Source organism: Atractosteus spatula, chromosome 7 (assembly GCF_055471065.1).
Source record: "Atractosteus spatula isolate fAtrSpa1 chromosome 7, fAtrSpa1.hap1, whole genome shotgun sequence".
In the NCBI taxonomy this organism is placed as follows: domain Eukaryota; kingdom Metazoa; phylum Chordata; class Actinopteri; order Semionotiformes; family Lepisosteidae; genus Atractosteus; species Atractosteus spatula.
In genome coordinates, this window is record NC_142712.1 from 52,329,143 (window position 1) to 52,345,352 (window position 16,210).

Below are 16,210 nucleotides of genomic sequence, written 5' to 3' on the forward strand. Positions count from 1 at the left end.
ATTAATAAAGAGCAGCAAAGAACAATGCTCCAGCAAACATGACACATGGGTCACAATCTTCTTCTCAGAACACTGGGGTGACAAGCTACTTCTTTTCTACAGAAGAAGGAAACAGCAACCAGAGAAAGACCATTTCTGTCCCATTTTTAGATATGGGCAGACTAAAACCAATTCAGACCTAGATACTGTATAGTAGAATAAGTTCCGGTCTGTTATTTCTTTTTCTCAAACTACCTTCTGAACTCCTTTGTTAGCAACAGTAAGTGGCTCACTTGAGTTTAGGGGACCAGAAAACAACTCTCCAAGCACGTATCAAGTAGTGACAGCCACAAGCGAATGGCTATTGACAGCAGATGATAATGGAATGAAGATCTGTTTGACAACTGAAAAGCTCTGTTTTTCAAAGAGACAGATGACTAGGACAGCAAGTAACACTAAAGACTACAGTTCACTATATCAGTTCCACAATAACTACTGCTTACTATAAAGACAGTGTACAAAGTACGTCAACCCAAGTTAGATTATGCTCATAGAAACCACTGAATTTATAGCTAAATTGCTAAAACACAAATTTAGCTAAAATATCCAAAAATGGATTGTAAACAGGACACTGACAAAATTCTGCACAAACCTATTCAATGCTCAAACATTGTCACAGCACTACCAATAAACACAACACAAAATTGCATCACTATCACTCAGATTTTTATATTATTAATTTCTTTTCAGAATCATTAACACAGAGACAATTTACAGTGTTTGCTTCAGAGCAGCATGGATTTTTCTAACCAACATTAAATAATGCATCTGATTCTCCAACATATATTTCAGCATCAATACTACACAAAAAAATCAGAATTAATTCATTCCGATAACAAAATACAGTATCAGTTCATTCTTCACTCAGTGCAATTGTTGAACATAGGCAAATAAACAATAAATCCAATTATAAACAGCAGTTTAAAAATGTTTTGAAATTCCATGTGTGGTTTTACAAATAAATAGCAACATGGAAAAAAATGTTGATATCAAATGAATTTAAACTCGTTTGAAATTTCAGGTTTAGAAACCTGATGTCATATCTATAGAAATAAAAACAGACATGGCATGAAAACAGTCTTAAGGAGAAACCCACTGTATTTCATTGATAGTTGAGTTCCACTGAGCATTGCTCCATGTTCTTCTGATGTATTCTGCAGTGAAAATGTCTTCCTTTTACTTCAGTGGCAGGTGATACTTAAAAACTTTGGCAATAAAGCACATTCAAGTGTTCGGATCCACAGGAATCCACTTTTGATATCTTTTTTTTTGGAAATGTTGGAAACAACGGCAACTATACTTCAGCGACTTTCCCTCTGTCTCTTGAATTTAATCAATGTCTTTACTCCAGCCACTAGTTTAGAGACGACAGGCAAATACTGATGGTGACCTGAAGCAGATTTTCAGATTATTAATGGGCCTAATGATCTTTTAAATCTGCAGGAAGATAACAAATTACAAATCTTTCTATTTATCTGAGGCTATAAAAATACATTTTTAAAATTAATATAAGACGTTAATGTGCACTAGACAGACAAATCTTCTTTCAAGATCAGAGTGTAATGAACGCAGTGATTGTTTTGTACCATAACCAAAATGGTTAAAATGATACCAAATGTTATAAAAAATCTTTTTATACCCATTTTTATACCCATGGTTTGGTGTCAAAAATGACATAATTTCATTCAGCTTCCCGATTTATTTTTCAGAGTGTTGTCGACAAAGTGCAAAGTTAAAATATTGCCAAAAGGAGTAAGTTTTTCGGGGCACTGAGCCAGCTTTAGCATTGGATTCGGTGTATAAAAGCTGTAGAAAAGTGTGGGCTACAATGTTTTGCTTCATCCCTGGTTGTTTGCACTGAAACAAATACTTATCTTAATGCAATTATTTCCTTGAACACTTTGAGAATATATGCATATATATACTGTACTAAACTGTTTACCGATATCAATAATTGTTATTCTTGCAAATAACAACAGTGATATTTTTCAGTTCCCACAGATTAAGGGCCAATGCATGTGATCACTCTGACTCAGATATACTCTGTGTAATGGATTACAAGGTTTGGAAGAAAGGTTTGGCTCCACAGCAAACATGAAGGCAACATCTGACTACCGAATTTGACTGCCACAAAACAATAATTTGCATTGTGATTGAAAACATGATCATAACCCAGATCATTACAGGACCCAACCACAAATGCATTCATAAAACATCAGAGGATACAGGACCTTATTTAACACCTGTCTAAGTTATGTCATCCTTTTGAACATCTAATGGTAGGAAGAATTAAAACAATGCCCAAGGATCACAACAACATTGCCTCTTCCTCTTGCTGAGTCACTAATGCTGTGATACTTTTCTGCATCTAGAGGCATCCCAGGATGCACCAGGCTACTGGGGATGATCTCCTAAACTTCCACTGTCTCTTGTGTGTCAAAGAATTCCTCTATAGCCTCAGGAGTGAGGGGCGTTTGTGCATTGGATCCTGTCTCAGAGCTGCTCTCTCTGAGCTCCAGCAGAACAGGGAGAGAGCCAGGGGTCCCTCCCAATTCCACCCTTTCCAGGCTCAGCTCAGCCAACTGGGAAACGGGCAGGTCTTGCTCAACGAGTTTGCTCAAGGGTTCTTGCGATTCTGGGCTGCTAGGAGTGGCTAGAAGAGGCGGGTGAGTGCAGCTGACAAGCTGATCTGTACTGTTAAACTGCTGGTCGCAGGACTGCTGAGGACTGGGGGTTTTGCTATTAGGTTGGGTTGCTCCGGTGGCGCTGGTGTCAGTGGGTGAGCTGCTGGGAAGATTGGCAGTAGATGAGGGCTGGCTGCTCCCCTGCTGACTGGAGTGTGCCTCCTCACTGCTCTGGGGCGTGAGAGGGGTTTTGTCACTGAAGCTGAAGCGTGGAGACATGTCTGCTGTCGTGGGCGAGGAAGGGCCAGCACTGGACACTGTACTGGAAGGACCACTGCTGTCTGCACAGGCAGAAACAAAAGGGTTTTTTACCATTCAGTTCTAGGAAACCTGGACATTGATTAGTTTGAGACTCCCTTCCCTTCTTTTAGTTTTATAAGGAATTTATGATCCACTCTCCATTTAAGTTAAATTAAAATTTATAATAAAATGGGAGTAAGCAAGCAAAATAGAATGACCTGGTTGCTGAAATTTAAAATTAAATACAATATTTTGGAAATTTAACAGTACTTCAGAGGCTTTGCCCTGACTAAATTAATCATCAGCACAGTACATGATGAAGGAAGAGAAAGCCAGACAGAAAGAGCAGACAATGAGAGTCCTGCAGTCAGAAATAGCAGCAGATGCTCCACAGGCCTGTGCAGACTGTCAATGAGGGAGCCCTGATTTAGTCCTGATAAATTGTTCCCTGCCTTAGGAGCACATCAAATAGTAAGCAGTAACATAATGTGGTGCAAAACAATCTGAGGTTTGGCAACAGGTTTACCATTAACCATCCTGTGTTTTCGCTCAGTGTTTAAACCCAAGCAGTGCCCTCAGGCCTTCTGATCTTTAGGACTTTTAAAGCAAGTTCAACAAAAAGCCACTCAATGGATCTAACCCTGAGGCATGATGACTCAGTGGCAATGCAGAATTGCTCTGGGTTCTGTGGGTTCTCTGCTGTAGCAAAGAAGACAGATGAGGACACCGGAGTTTAGGGCTCTGAAATATTACTTCAGTGGAATACTCACACCAGGGTGGGCGGTCAGAGCGGTGTCTCAGGGACAGGACAGACACGGAGGAGGACAGCACTCTCTGAGGAATGAAGGCATCCACTGCAGGCTGGCTTTGGGAGTCAAACATGGCTGAGAGAGCTGCACAGGCAAGGGCAACAGCACAGCTGTTGTTATTAACGAATCACAAGGACAGATGCCAGAAATTAGAACCCGCTGTTCACTACAGCAGTACCATGAGCATTAAACCAATATGGACGAGACTAGCAGCTGTTTGAAAAGGAAAAAAAAAAGTTTAGTTAATTTATAATTTTTCATACCATTGTACCAATAAAAAGCAATGTTGACTTGATTACTATACAGTATGTGATCAATTATAGGTGTTAATCCTTTCCGATTGCTGGGAGAATTATTTCTGCTGCTTCAGAATTATACTATGTAACTAATTTTCTGAATCTGTCTTTCCGGTAACGAAAGAAAATATGAATAAGATAACACAAGGGCTAGGGAGGAAGAGTTAAGATTAGGGTCAGAGTTAGGGTATGATACCTCTGGTGGCTCTGGAGTGGGAATCATTGCCACTCTCACAAACGGCAGTCAGGAACTCGTTGACCTGCTTGAGTGAGAGCGAGTTGTGCAGTGTCTCCAGTGGGTAGATAGAGGGCACCATCGAGCAGCCTTCAAATCCTGCAGCAGAGGGGAGACACAAACCAACAATCCCACCACCCATCCATCAGTCTGTGCAAAGAGGTCTCAGAGTGAACTCAGACCTCACAAGCAAGCGTCATCTCAGGAACACCATTACACACCAGAGATCACTGCTTAGTCAAGCTGGTCTTTACCTTTTTCTAGTTGAGTCTTTGCATTTGCAGAGGTTCCCCACAAGCACTGCAGGTATGCACACACAACCCTACTGCTTTTTCATTATGAGTTTCTAAGTGAGCTACTGGAGTCACACAACGGTCAATCAAAGCACCAATCCATTCAGAACAGGCTCAATTTCCAGGAGACGTGATCCATACAAATGCACATACTGCAGTCTTGTGCCAAGGTTGAGGCACTTTAATATAGATATATGTCAATGTATAGAACATCACACCACCTTACTAAGCAAGCATAAGAGACGACCCAAGCAGTTTGGATTCCAATTATGCCAGTGTTCTTCGATCTTAACAACACTTTATTTTAATCAAACTCCTGTTTAAACATGACAAATGCTAATCATGGGCACCCTGTGCCACAATGAAACAAGTATTTTTTTCCTTCTATAAACATATGCTTTGCCAGCAACTGGTGTGTACAATATTTATTGCAGACTGCAGTCAGGAGATATTTTGTGTAAATGGTGGAAATGACAATTCGGTAAAAGTTAGTACTAACTTGGACAGCCAGACAGACTAGTATCTACGGTAATTTGTTGTGAGCAATTACTGTACATCCTGCAAATTATTATCATCATAATCATCATCATCATCTGCAAAAGACACCCCCATCAGGTTGTAAATCAAGACAATACTGTACCAGAACAGGTCCTAATGTAGTGTGATACAATATGAAGTCTGCTTTTCAAAAGTGAAAAAGTCAAAAGCTTCAGCCTTTTCACACAAATTGGGAACCCTTTAAGAATCCTATTAACTTGATGTCACTATGACGTAACGACAGAATAGGTAAATGCAATAATATTAGCATGAGTAAAGAAAACAATTACAGCTCAAAAACCATGAAGCAACTTCAAGTACCTCGTGCAGCATCTAAACAAGCCTCCGATTCAGCCTAGTCCCTAATTTCATGCTGAATACAGTGTTGCTTGCATTTTCCTGCAGACGGAAAATGACCACAGCGTACCCTTACAATAGAAGGCAACAGGTCTTCAGAAGGCAGAACAGTTCTTTAGCTCATGATTCTGTGTATTCCAAAAGCAGGACAGAGACTCTAAATACAGCATTGGTGACTATAAATGATTGGCACATCTTATCCTCACACTAGAGAATACGAGGTGATCGACTTGCACTAGCTTCTGGAGCTTGAACAGGACAGGAATAATTCTATTAAGCAGATGTTGAGAGGGACACTTTATCTAATAGTGAACATCTCCCCTAAAGACATTTTCCCACTGCAACCTACCAGCTGGGGACAAAAACTATTTTTTCCTTAGTCCCCCAATGTCACTAAAGAATGTACCTGACAACGGAAACTGAAAATTATATTTTTACTTTCTAAAAAGAAACTTACTCCAGGCTAATATTCAGTTCACATTTAGCCACTTTTTCATGCTGTACCCGTTCCACAGAGATACTGTCTGATCCCTGCTACTTCAATGGGAGGTAGGGAATGTCCCTTACAAAGATGTGCTGGAAGTGCAAATCTTGGCATCTCCCTGATAGGAAGGCATTTAGCTGACACACAATATGCAGCAGTATTTCATAGCACAGTAGTGATGTTTCCCTGTGAGACTATGCTGCTGCTTATGTCACACAGCACATGCAATGATTCCACGAAGCAGAACCAGCGTGGAACACTGGAAAATCCCAAAACAGTCATGATCAACATCAGCACTCTGCTTGGTGTACCTTAACAGGCATAGTCCAAATCTATGCCTGTTAAGGCATATCTATTCCTTCATAGTCCAAGTCTGCTGCACTGAATATTACACTCGACCCACTGGGTCCACTTATATAGTATATTGTTTCACCCACACAGCAACTGCATTATAACACAAGACTCCTTGTAAGCTTAATGTCCCTTCGACTGCACTTCCCAAACTGCAGCTACTGTAGACACTTTTTTTTGGCATACTCCCCTATAGACCTAATTTTGCACAATTGCTAGTCACAAAAAAGTTTGCTTCTCAGATCCACTGTTTTTCATTCAGTTACAGATACACTAAGCTATACCTGGTTCAATGCCCATTATTCAATACCCATTGATCCCAATGTCTTTGAAATCAAAAGCTCTGCACCACAGCCAGTAACTTCTGAAGCCCAATATGCCCGGGTCTGAAACTTTCAATAAACCCTGAACACAGAAAGAGAGCATTAAACCTGTCTTTTTAGGTACTGAAACGGCATTACCGTAAATGCCAAGAGTTATCCAAACAAAAGCCCATAGAGCAAAGCTCAGCCAGAAGACGGGGATTTTATTTAGTTTTGTAGCCCAGCAGCTGCATCACTATTCAAAGAGTCTGAATACCGGATTGCTGGCGTGCAGCCGCTGTTTCACACAGTCCAGCATTCTCAAGAGACAAATAAGTCAATATAATCGGTTAGGATCAAACATGGCAGAAAGAGCACAGCCCCACTGTGGAGAGAGAGGCAAGGAGAGAGCCATGGGCTGCTAGAACTTGGATGAGAGATGAATAACATAAACAGACTGAAATACAATTTAAATATACAAACGGTCAGAAAAGCACACACTAAAGAGCTTTCCTCAAATCACAGGCACACATGCAGAAGGAGTGCAACGCTACACAAAGCCGAGCCAACTGTGGCAGCAGCCCCCGCCGCAGGCACAACGGAGCAGGGCAGGGGGGGGTCTGCAGGGCTGACCGTAGAGGCACTCTATGGTGTCCTGGCCGGAGATTAACCAGTTGCGGAAGAGGCGCAGGTGGTAGGAGCACTGGTGGAGGTGGTGGGCCAGCGCCGCGTCCAGAGAGAGCGGGCGCCCCATTGCCTGGTCTGTGGAAAACCGCCGCAACAGCTGGGCCACATGGTGCTCCTCCAGGGGCTCTGAGGAAGAAGAGGTAGAGCGAGGAAGGACAGAGCAGAGCAGACGAGGAGGAGCCAGCAATATCCTACCTGAGGCACAGCTCTCGGCTATTCTTACACTTGCCCCTTTCAAGGCCAAGGGGACGAACGCTGCGTGTGCTGGTGACCAGAATGTCCTTCATTTACTGCTGCAAAGTTTCATCACAGACGGATAGAACAACTGGGCATTCCGAAGACCATGTTTACCCTATTTAGTCCAATTGTTTTGATTGACCATTTGTGGAAAAAACTAACTACATCCTAGAGCTACTGTACTTTCGGAAAAGAACTACAACAAATCAAGCTCCCTGTATTGAGAGTGCTGAATATCAGTCCAGAATGAATCCTTCACACCTTTATTTAGAGCACTATGTGCTGCAGTACCTGCACACAAACCAGATCACAAAGAAGTTTTTGTATGGCATACTAAGGTTTTAGGACACATTCAAAGATTGCGTGCTTGACCTAAATGCTAGTCCGGTAAACTTTAGTAACAGGTTACATGCTCAGGCATTTCAAAAGCCCACTTCATCTGGCTAAAAATGCATTTCTGTTACTCTAATGCAATAGCCACATACTGTACCATGTCACTGGGGTTAAGCCCAGTTGGAATACTGACAAAGAAATGTCCGTCACTTGCTCTCTGTACCCTCCAAACCCAGCTACAGTATTTCAAGATACAGTAGAAACAATTTTCACCTAGGCCTCACTGCTAACCGCTACCGCATGCAATAAAAAAAAATCCCACTTTCCAATCCAGCTACAACATACTCCCTCTATTAAGTGGATGTGAGAGGTGCACAAACATGAAAATTAATCTTTTAAGTTTAGTTTAAATTTTATTTAGTTTCGTGTTCTTCTCTGAATCACATTGTACCAAAAGACAGACACCCGGTATGGGTGTAATACCACTAATTGGGGAAAAAAACAGACTGGTTAAACCAGACTCTACGGATGCTGCTATACTTTGATTTTTTAAGACAATTAGATATGAGATATCTAGTCTCTTTTGTTTATGAGACAAAATGCTTTTAAAACAGCTTATTAACTACATTTGCTTGCTGTAATGTGCATTAGCAAGCTTCAGAGGTTAGCACGTATTTCTAAGCACATGCATAATGAACCCTACCATTGGAGTATGATGGACAAAGTGGATCCAATCTCCCGTTTCTCTAAGTCATGTTTAAGTTATTGCACCTATTCAGGAATCTGAATCCAAGGTCTCTACAGGTCCAAGAAAGCCACTGTGGTCTTAGTCAAAGATATACAAAGCATAGCCTGTCATGTTTCTTACAATCTAATAATTTATCAAATTATTTTCCATTTATGTTTTTAAATCAACAGCTCAATTAAAATAATTTAATTGTCAAGGGCCAGCAATAAGTACTGTAACTCTAGCATTGCTAACATGAAATTCACTGAGGTTTACAGAGTCACTTTGGCTCCTCAGTAATCCCATGTTTAATGGAAATTAGGTTATGCAAAAGAGCATGCAATTCTGTTATCTGTGCATTAGCTGTAGGAATCCAGAGTACTATTGTCACAATAATATGCATGGATATATATACTGCATATTCTTTTTTACAGTTGTAAAAATAGTCACCATTTCCTAATGTTGAAACCTAATTTAAATATTATCAAATTAAACATCAAAGTACCTCTTTTGCATTTTTCACCTGTATCTGACTTGAAATACCTGAAAAGCTGATCAATACCAAAATGTCATGTAAATAAAAAACAACAGAAATTCATGCTAGCAACATGTTGCTACAAGTGCCGCTATAACAAAAGTATACAGAGGTCCAGAGGTACAGTATGCAAAGACAGTTGTGAGTTGTGTAAAACACTGTGCAAATCTTGAGTACGAGGTACAAATTCTTCAGCAGGTGTCCTGCAGCCCATAAAAATGAACAATCCTTAGACCTTCACTGCATTCACCCTGGACTCCAAAAATTACTGTATATCTGCCCTTATGTAAAGATGGGCTATCTGTTAAAAAGGAATGCTGGTTAATTAGTTGAATTATTATGAGAGTGCATCACAAAGAGATACAGAAAAACAAATGAGGTGATCTTATTTTGGAATTACTGTTAACCGGCAGATGGATTAAGTTGGAGAGATACAGAGATACAGTCTGCAGAATGCATAGCTGAATATATAAGGTGAATAGTACTATGATATATTCTGCATTGTAAGCTGAGGTGGCAATGTAATATATTCCTAGCCGTCAGGGTTAGCTCATGCTGATCAAATGGAGTGAAAAGCCACGCTACAAACGAGAATTACATTCATAAAGCACCCACTGTTTGCACTGCTGCTCTAATCAACAGTTTTCTGTAAGGTTATGAACACAACCCCTGTTTCGAAAGCTGATGTAGACTAAGCCAGGGAAAAAAATAGATGCAGATACTGTCAAGTCACTTTGTTCTGGTGGTGTATGTGTATTTTGTCACAAAGCTCAGGACCCTGAAAAAAAGTTGCAGCCACACAACTCAAGTCAGAACATTCAAGCCTTTTTACTCTCAACACTTTAAGAGACAATAACTTTAAACATGAAAGTTATCACATTAAATAGAAATGCAAAAACCCCAATATCTATCAATAGTAAATTATAGTACAAAAGAAGTAGAAATGCGAGTTAAGAGTGGAAAAGTTTTTTCACCCTTGGTAAAATTGCAAGATCAAAATCCAATTATATTAATCTTGTTATGCCTAAATCATTTCAGCAGAAACATCTAATGAATTTTTAAACATAAAAATCAGTGTTTTGTTTTGCATTATTTAGTTGTGTGGATTTATAGTGCATTAAACTTTTCATGTCACAAAAAGACTGCATACAACACACACATGTATGATGTACAGTAAGAGGGCTGAAAATGTTTCACAGTACAGTACATTAAAGAAGTCATTACTGTATGTTTCTTAATTTATACACTCTGCTAACATCTAACTGAGCACATGCTGGTCAAGGAACCTTCCTTTTTAGATTCACATGGAAACAAAACTTTCATCTTGGAAAAAAGGCTACAGTATATATCCTTACACACGTGTTGTATACTGGTTACTGGCAAATAGAAACAATTCATCAGCCAAACACTGTGAACTGCAAATGAATCCTCTGAAGACAAGACGGAGACAATAAGGAATTCTCTTTGATATGTTTTTTTGATAACCACTGAGTCAGCAGGAAAAAGTACCTGGCATAGAAAACCTTAAAATAAAACATACAGAAAACATCCAGTATGGCTGCTTGTGTCTGAAGCTAACAAGTTTCAAAAGGCTTTTTCCTTGCAGTTCACATCAAAGTATGCCCATTGTTTTCAGGGCTCCAGAGTTAGCTACTATTTTGGTCACAAGTGAAGAGGAGTTTATTGGCCTTGGTGCAGTGCCTTTTGACAAAATTCAGCATGCAACCTCTTACAGTTTTGCTAAGGGGAGGGATTCAGGCATGAGAAATGAGGTCTTCAAAAACTGCTAAGGCCCTCACATTTCACAAGCACTTAAACAAACACAAACAGATCATTTGTATTCATTCAAATGAATCAATCAATTAACTCAACGATGATAAAGACAGATAATGAACACAAATCACAGTTTAACCCTTTCCCCATTAGCAATAACAGGTTCTAAAGATCGGGCCTTCAGAATGTGCCGAGGCAAAATGCTTCTGCTAGCTTAGCAGGCCACACAAATCCTCTGGCTAAACTGGCAAATCACTCACTTAGACAGATCTTTCTCTTATTATTTTATGAAGTAAACGAGCATCTAGAGGCACTCCCTTACAATCTGCTGCATCTTCAGAGTCCGTGTTCTCAGCAAACAGTATATGTGGAAAAACTAGCAAAAGTCATCAATAACAGGGGAAGGGTTAATAAGTGGGGCTTTTCAGGTGATGGTTTAGATTCAAAACATCCTGAAATTATATAGATTATAAGATGTATATACACACAGATGGGTATATATACACATACATCTATCAAGAAACATCGAGTCATTGGGTGAGAGTGACAAATTTACGCAGGAGGTTACAGACAATATGTAAAAATGGGAAGAGGGTGAGTGTCCAAGCGAGACGGCAAAGAACAAATAAGTCTGGTTAGAAAGATGTGAAGAAGGCAGCTCAGTAAAAAAGGAAAACAAAAATAATAATAGTAAGAGTGTGTTTTTGGAAGACATGCAAGACAAGGGATATGGAGAAGTGGAAATATACTTGAAAGAAGCAGACGTACCATTAGTCGGATGCTTTGCAAACGACACAGAAAATCGCTTTACTGCCGGCATAGACAACAACTCTGAGGAAATAAAAAAGGTCACTAGCATTACCATCTCTTTCACTCTGGACCGGTAACGGGGATGTGTGTCTGTAGGGGATGTTGGCGGAGAGGGCTGTGGTGGGGGGGCAGTGGAGGAGGTGTGAGACACTGGGGAACTGAAGGTTAAGGATTTGTTTAATCAAGGCTGTGCTGGGCTAGATGGAGTAGAACATTCTGGAAAGCTGTAAATGGTGCAGGGTATATGATGTTTCAAAAGAATGTAACAGACATACACTTTCACATCAGAAAGTGTTCGTAGCCCAGTATGACTTTTGGAAGCAGTAATTGTAAGTACAGATACTGCATTTGGTGCTTACCCGAATACAATCTTAAGCTAAACTGATAAATGTTTAACATATAATTAATTTTTGTCATTTTGGTTTATGTTTTTGACACCTACAATTTTCTAGGTTTACAGTAGGTCTCTTTGGAAAAAGATATTGAAAAAAAAGACAAGGCAGAAAACAATGGTAACCCCCTCAGATTAATCACTATTCCAGTGAACCATTTATACTTTTATTCTCCAAAAGTTACCCAAAGTAACCAGTATTATGAAAAGAACTGCTTAGATCACATTTGTGCACTGAGATTCAAGCATTAAAGTCTGATTTCCCTTTAGAAGCTGCCATGAAAGCTCCAGTACTTTCACAGTGTACATCTACATATGTCCTTAGACAAGAAACAGGACTCTGGCTTCTCTTTGGCTCTTAGCAGGTGACAAACAGCACCACAACAGCTAGCTCTGCTGGACATACCAGCATACAAGAGATAATAACTTCCCAATAATGAAAGAAAGACCCTTTTCTGAGCCCTTCAAAAGTCCAACCAGAACTTTCATCCCTATTAAAAATCATCCTGCACACTTCCAGGCAGTGTAGGTGTGCTCTTCTCAGTCCCAACCCCAGACCTCTTTCAGATTTTTTAATCACAGTCTTCTATGCTTTTAAACCACTGTCTTCAAGACTCTTTTCCAAAACGCATTTTACTTAGAGGTTGAAAAGATGTGTCAAAAGTGTCTTATTTAGCTTACCCCATAGCCATTCTTTCTCTTTCCCTCACCCCCTCATACACACTCACACAAGCTCTAAAAATGTGTTCTGTGATTTTTGTGTCTTAATCTGCTAAAAAGACAGAAAATGGAAAATAACTGGATGAAGTGATGATGCTCTAAAAAGTGATCATTTGGTGGTTCAGACAAAAAATATGATGAACAGTGTGATGAAAGACGACAGAACGCAGTTAGTGGGCTCTATTTAACCTGATGCAACAGCAGTGTTATGTGGTCTAAACACAAAAGATCATTCCCTAAAATGGCACCTTAACCAGCAAGTCCTAAGTGACGTCACAGCGACACCTAGTGGACTGTATGATAATATGCAGAAGAAACCAATCTATAATCATATAAATTGTCTGAATTACAATTGAGCATTTACTAAGATAAATCATTAAGAATATTTTTTCCCCATGATTCCATAATTCCATTTTTTCCCAATGCCTTTTTTCTTTGTTCTAACATAATTTAGTTTTGTTTTAGCTGAGTTTTGCATACATTCCAAGCATAGTTTAGTTGTGATACATTCTTATAACACTGTTTAAATAAAAGTATATGCTGATTTTCTGGTAAACAATTATGTCAAGAAATGAAAACTGCATCAAGTAAGTCACAATGCTGTCAATAACAATGGCACTGCTACTTCAATCAATAACATGAATGACTTGTAACCCTGTTGGAATTCAAGAAATTAAATGAAGTTATAGCTGTGTTAAATATTGTAGCCTTTAACATAACTCGCGTTCCATCCCTACAATACTTATAAAGAGAACTCACTAAAACAGTCACTGGGGTAAGCTCAAAAGCAGCGATATACCGGCAAAGAACGCTAAAACATCACTGGCATGATAATCTGTGACAAGCAGCCTGTGACAAGGAATAGAAGAAGAGTGTAGACCTCTCGTGGCTTTATCTTGTAACTGCACCAGCTTTTGTACATGAAGAAATAGAAACTGTATGTGTGGGAAAACAGCATCTTACACCAGACCACTGGAGCAAGGTATACATCTATCTCAGTAAAATTGTTTAGATGTTATTCGGATTATAACAGGATAATATGGAGTACACAGCAGTTTACACCCTGTACTCAGATTGTTCATGTTCTATTATGTAACAAAAGGAGGAAGACTGTTTCACCAGACTTAATGATATTGTCCTGATGTACTGTAAAACGATGTGCAGGTCTGTTGATTTACTGTTATTTAAGCAGTGTAGAAAGCTAATTCCTCTGAAGTGCATTCAAAACTAAAAAAAATCGCATTTTGACTATAGGTTCAATAATATATTCATCTTATCAGCACATTTTATTTTGCTTTACTTAAATTCAAAAAGCCTACCCTGATTTACAACAGCTGTTCTAAATCTACCTGCTTTCACGGCCACGGCCAGTATTATTGCTACTTTACTGGAGGTGTGCTTATTTCAGAGCAAACGTGCCAGAGCAGTCGCCAAGGAAACCAACAACAGTGAACAGTGATCCTGCAATTCAGATTAAACTGTATAACATACTGCAGCTGGACACTGGCCATCCCGTCAGAGCCAGGACATATACAAGGTTATTCTGAACGATTTCAGTTTCAGAGGATGTGTTAGAAGCTGAGTTTTAGGTAAAATTCAGTCTCAAACAATCAATCAAGGACTGAACGTCTTCATAAAGCCCACTAGCCTTGAGTATGATAACTGCAGGTGCGGGGGTGATGAGGATGAGGATGATTTTATGATGAGGATGAATATGAAGATCACACTGCTTTGAATTATGACACTGCTGATGGAAAGGAAATACCAAACCAGATAATTGCTGAGATCTTTAAAGTAATTGAACACACAATGTAGCATTACTGGAATAACAATGTAATTCTGTTCGCTAAATATGTAATGCATGTGTCAGTGCAATCATCATTGCAATTGAGACTCAAAACTCTTTTTGAATTGGTCTTATATGCTTCTTTATGGTGCTACTTTCTCCTTCGTTCATCCTTATGTAAAAAAAATGTACAGCACTAGTACATTTTTTCTGCAAAACTCCGAAGTAAAATGAAAGCAACAGAGTTAGCATAGTAAGGCTTTAGCAATCATAACAGCATGAAAAGCACAGGCAGGAATGCTTAAAATATAGCTGCATCGGCCCCAAGAGTTCACAGGAGCCATGACTATAATATACAGTTTGTCTCATGTCAAGTACAGTTATAGGACACTTTACGCAAATCACTTCAATTTAATTTGTTTGGGGGATATGAATTTCAAACCATTGCTGATGGTGGGTACAATAGTTAGTCAAAGTTAAAGTTCAGTACATCAAAAGTCAATTCCACATCAGCGTGAGGCTATGATTCCTCCCATATACAGATTGCTGCACCAGAATGCGGTAAGAGAAACTGACCTGATGACACAGATTAGAACTACAAATGAAGGAAGCACCCCACTATAGGATTAGTGATTCTTTTTTATCTTTTAGGTGAGCAGTTCTGAGAAAGGGCTGCTGTCTTTGAAAAACAGGTTTAACTTCTAATTAATTAATTAAATAATTAATTAATTTCTCATACTAATGGCGATTAAAATGCTCCCAGACACCCCTCCCACGTTAATCACTGCTCTGTGGGTTCTGAAAGTAATGCCTTTCCAGCACAAAGCTAAACTCTGCGCAGTTACAGTAATGGATATTGGCCTGGGCAAGACTTTATATAATTGGTGCTAGTCATGTCGATATTGGTTGATGTTTTCACCACACACGTTTTGTTACTCAAAAGGGAATTCTCCACCCCCCCCCAAGACAACATCGTAAGACCAAAAAAAGCTGTCCCGTTCCCTGTGATCAGCATGATAAGAAGGTCAGCTGAACTGTGTCGATTAAGAGTGATGTCTGGACTGATGCTTCGCGATCACCTATCCTGTGTCACTGCTCAGGCTCTAGGAGTAAAAGAATCATTACAACATACCGTCTTTATAGGACAGACTGCCAGTGGAGAATTTTTTGCGGTGTGTACGAGCGTAGTCTTGAAGGTTGGGGGCGCTAGAAGAGCCTCCTAGGACTGTGGTACTGAAGAGGCCTGCGCACTGAGACCCTGTGTAGGAGAGCCACGGGGCAGGGAGGGGAGGGATTAGTCTCCACAACACCACATGCAGTTATTCAAAGAATGTTTTTTTTTCCAGACACAATGAGGGGGAAAAAGGAGTTAAACTAAACCACATGCCAGACACCAAGGTCACCTTAAACACCTGTGTGTCAGCCAAATCTTACAGCTGAGCCAAACACTGAAGGGAAAACTTTCAAAACATTTATGGCGTCTGTCAAAACATGATGTGAAATCATAAAAGGTCAGTGTGCCAGCAAAAGAAAAGGAATACAAAGCACTTTATGGGATGCAAAAAATTTACTGCTGCGATCTTG

At 39.7% G+C, this 16,210-nt stretch overlaps 1 protein-coding gene across 3 annotated transcripts in view; it reads right to left on the minus strand.

Moving 5' to 3' along the window:
* Positions 1–688: 688 nt before the first annotated feature.
* Positions 689–16,210, minus strand: part of ppip5k1a (diphosphoinositol pentakisphosphate kinase 1a) — a 40,930-nt gene continuing 25,408 nt past the window's right edge. For 2 of the 3 annotated variants that reach the window (XM_088920700.1, XM_088920699.1), the window contains exons 26-29: positions 15,759–15,884; positions 4,265–4,402; positions 3,734–3,856; positions 689–3,004 (exon numbers count right to left, since the gene is read on the minus strand). In XM_088920700.1, coding sequence (XP_088776826.1) covers positions 2,451–3,004; positions 3,734–3,856; positions 4,265–4,402; positions 15,759–15,884 — 941 coding nt within the window. In that variant the 3' untranslated portion in view covers positions 689–2,450. Of the gene's footprint in view, positions 3,005–3,733; positions 3,857–4,264; positions 4,403–7,260; positions 7,441–11,687; positions 11,751–15,758; positions 15,885–16,210 lie in introns of all 3 variants that reach the window. The other variant, XM_088920701.1, reaches the window with a different exon arrangement.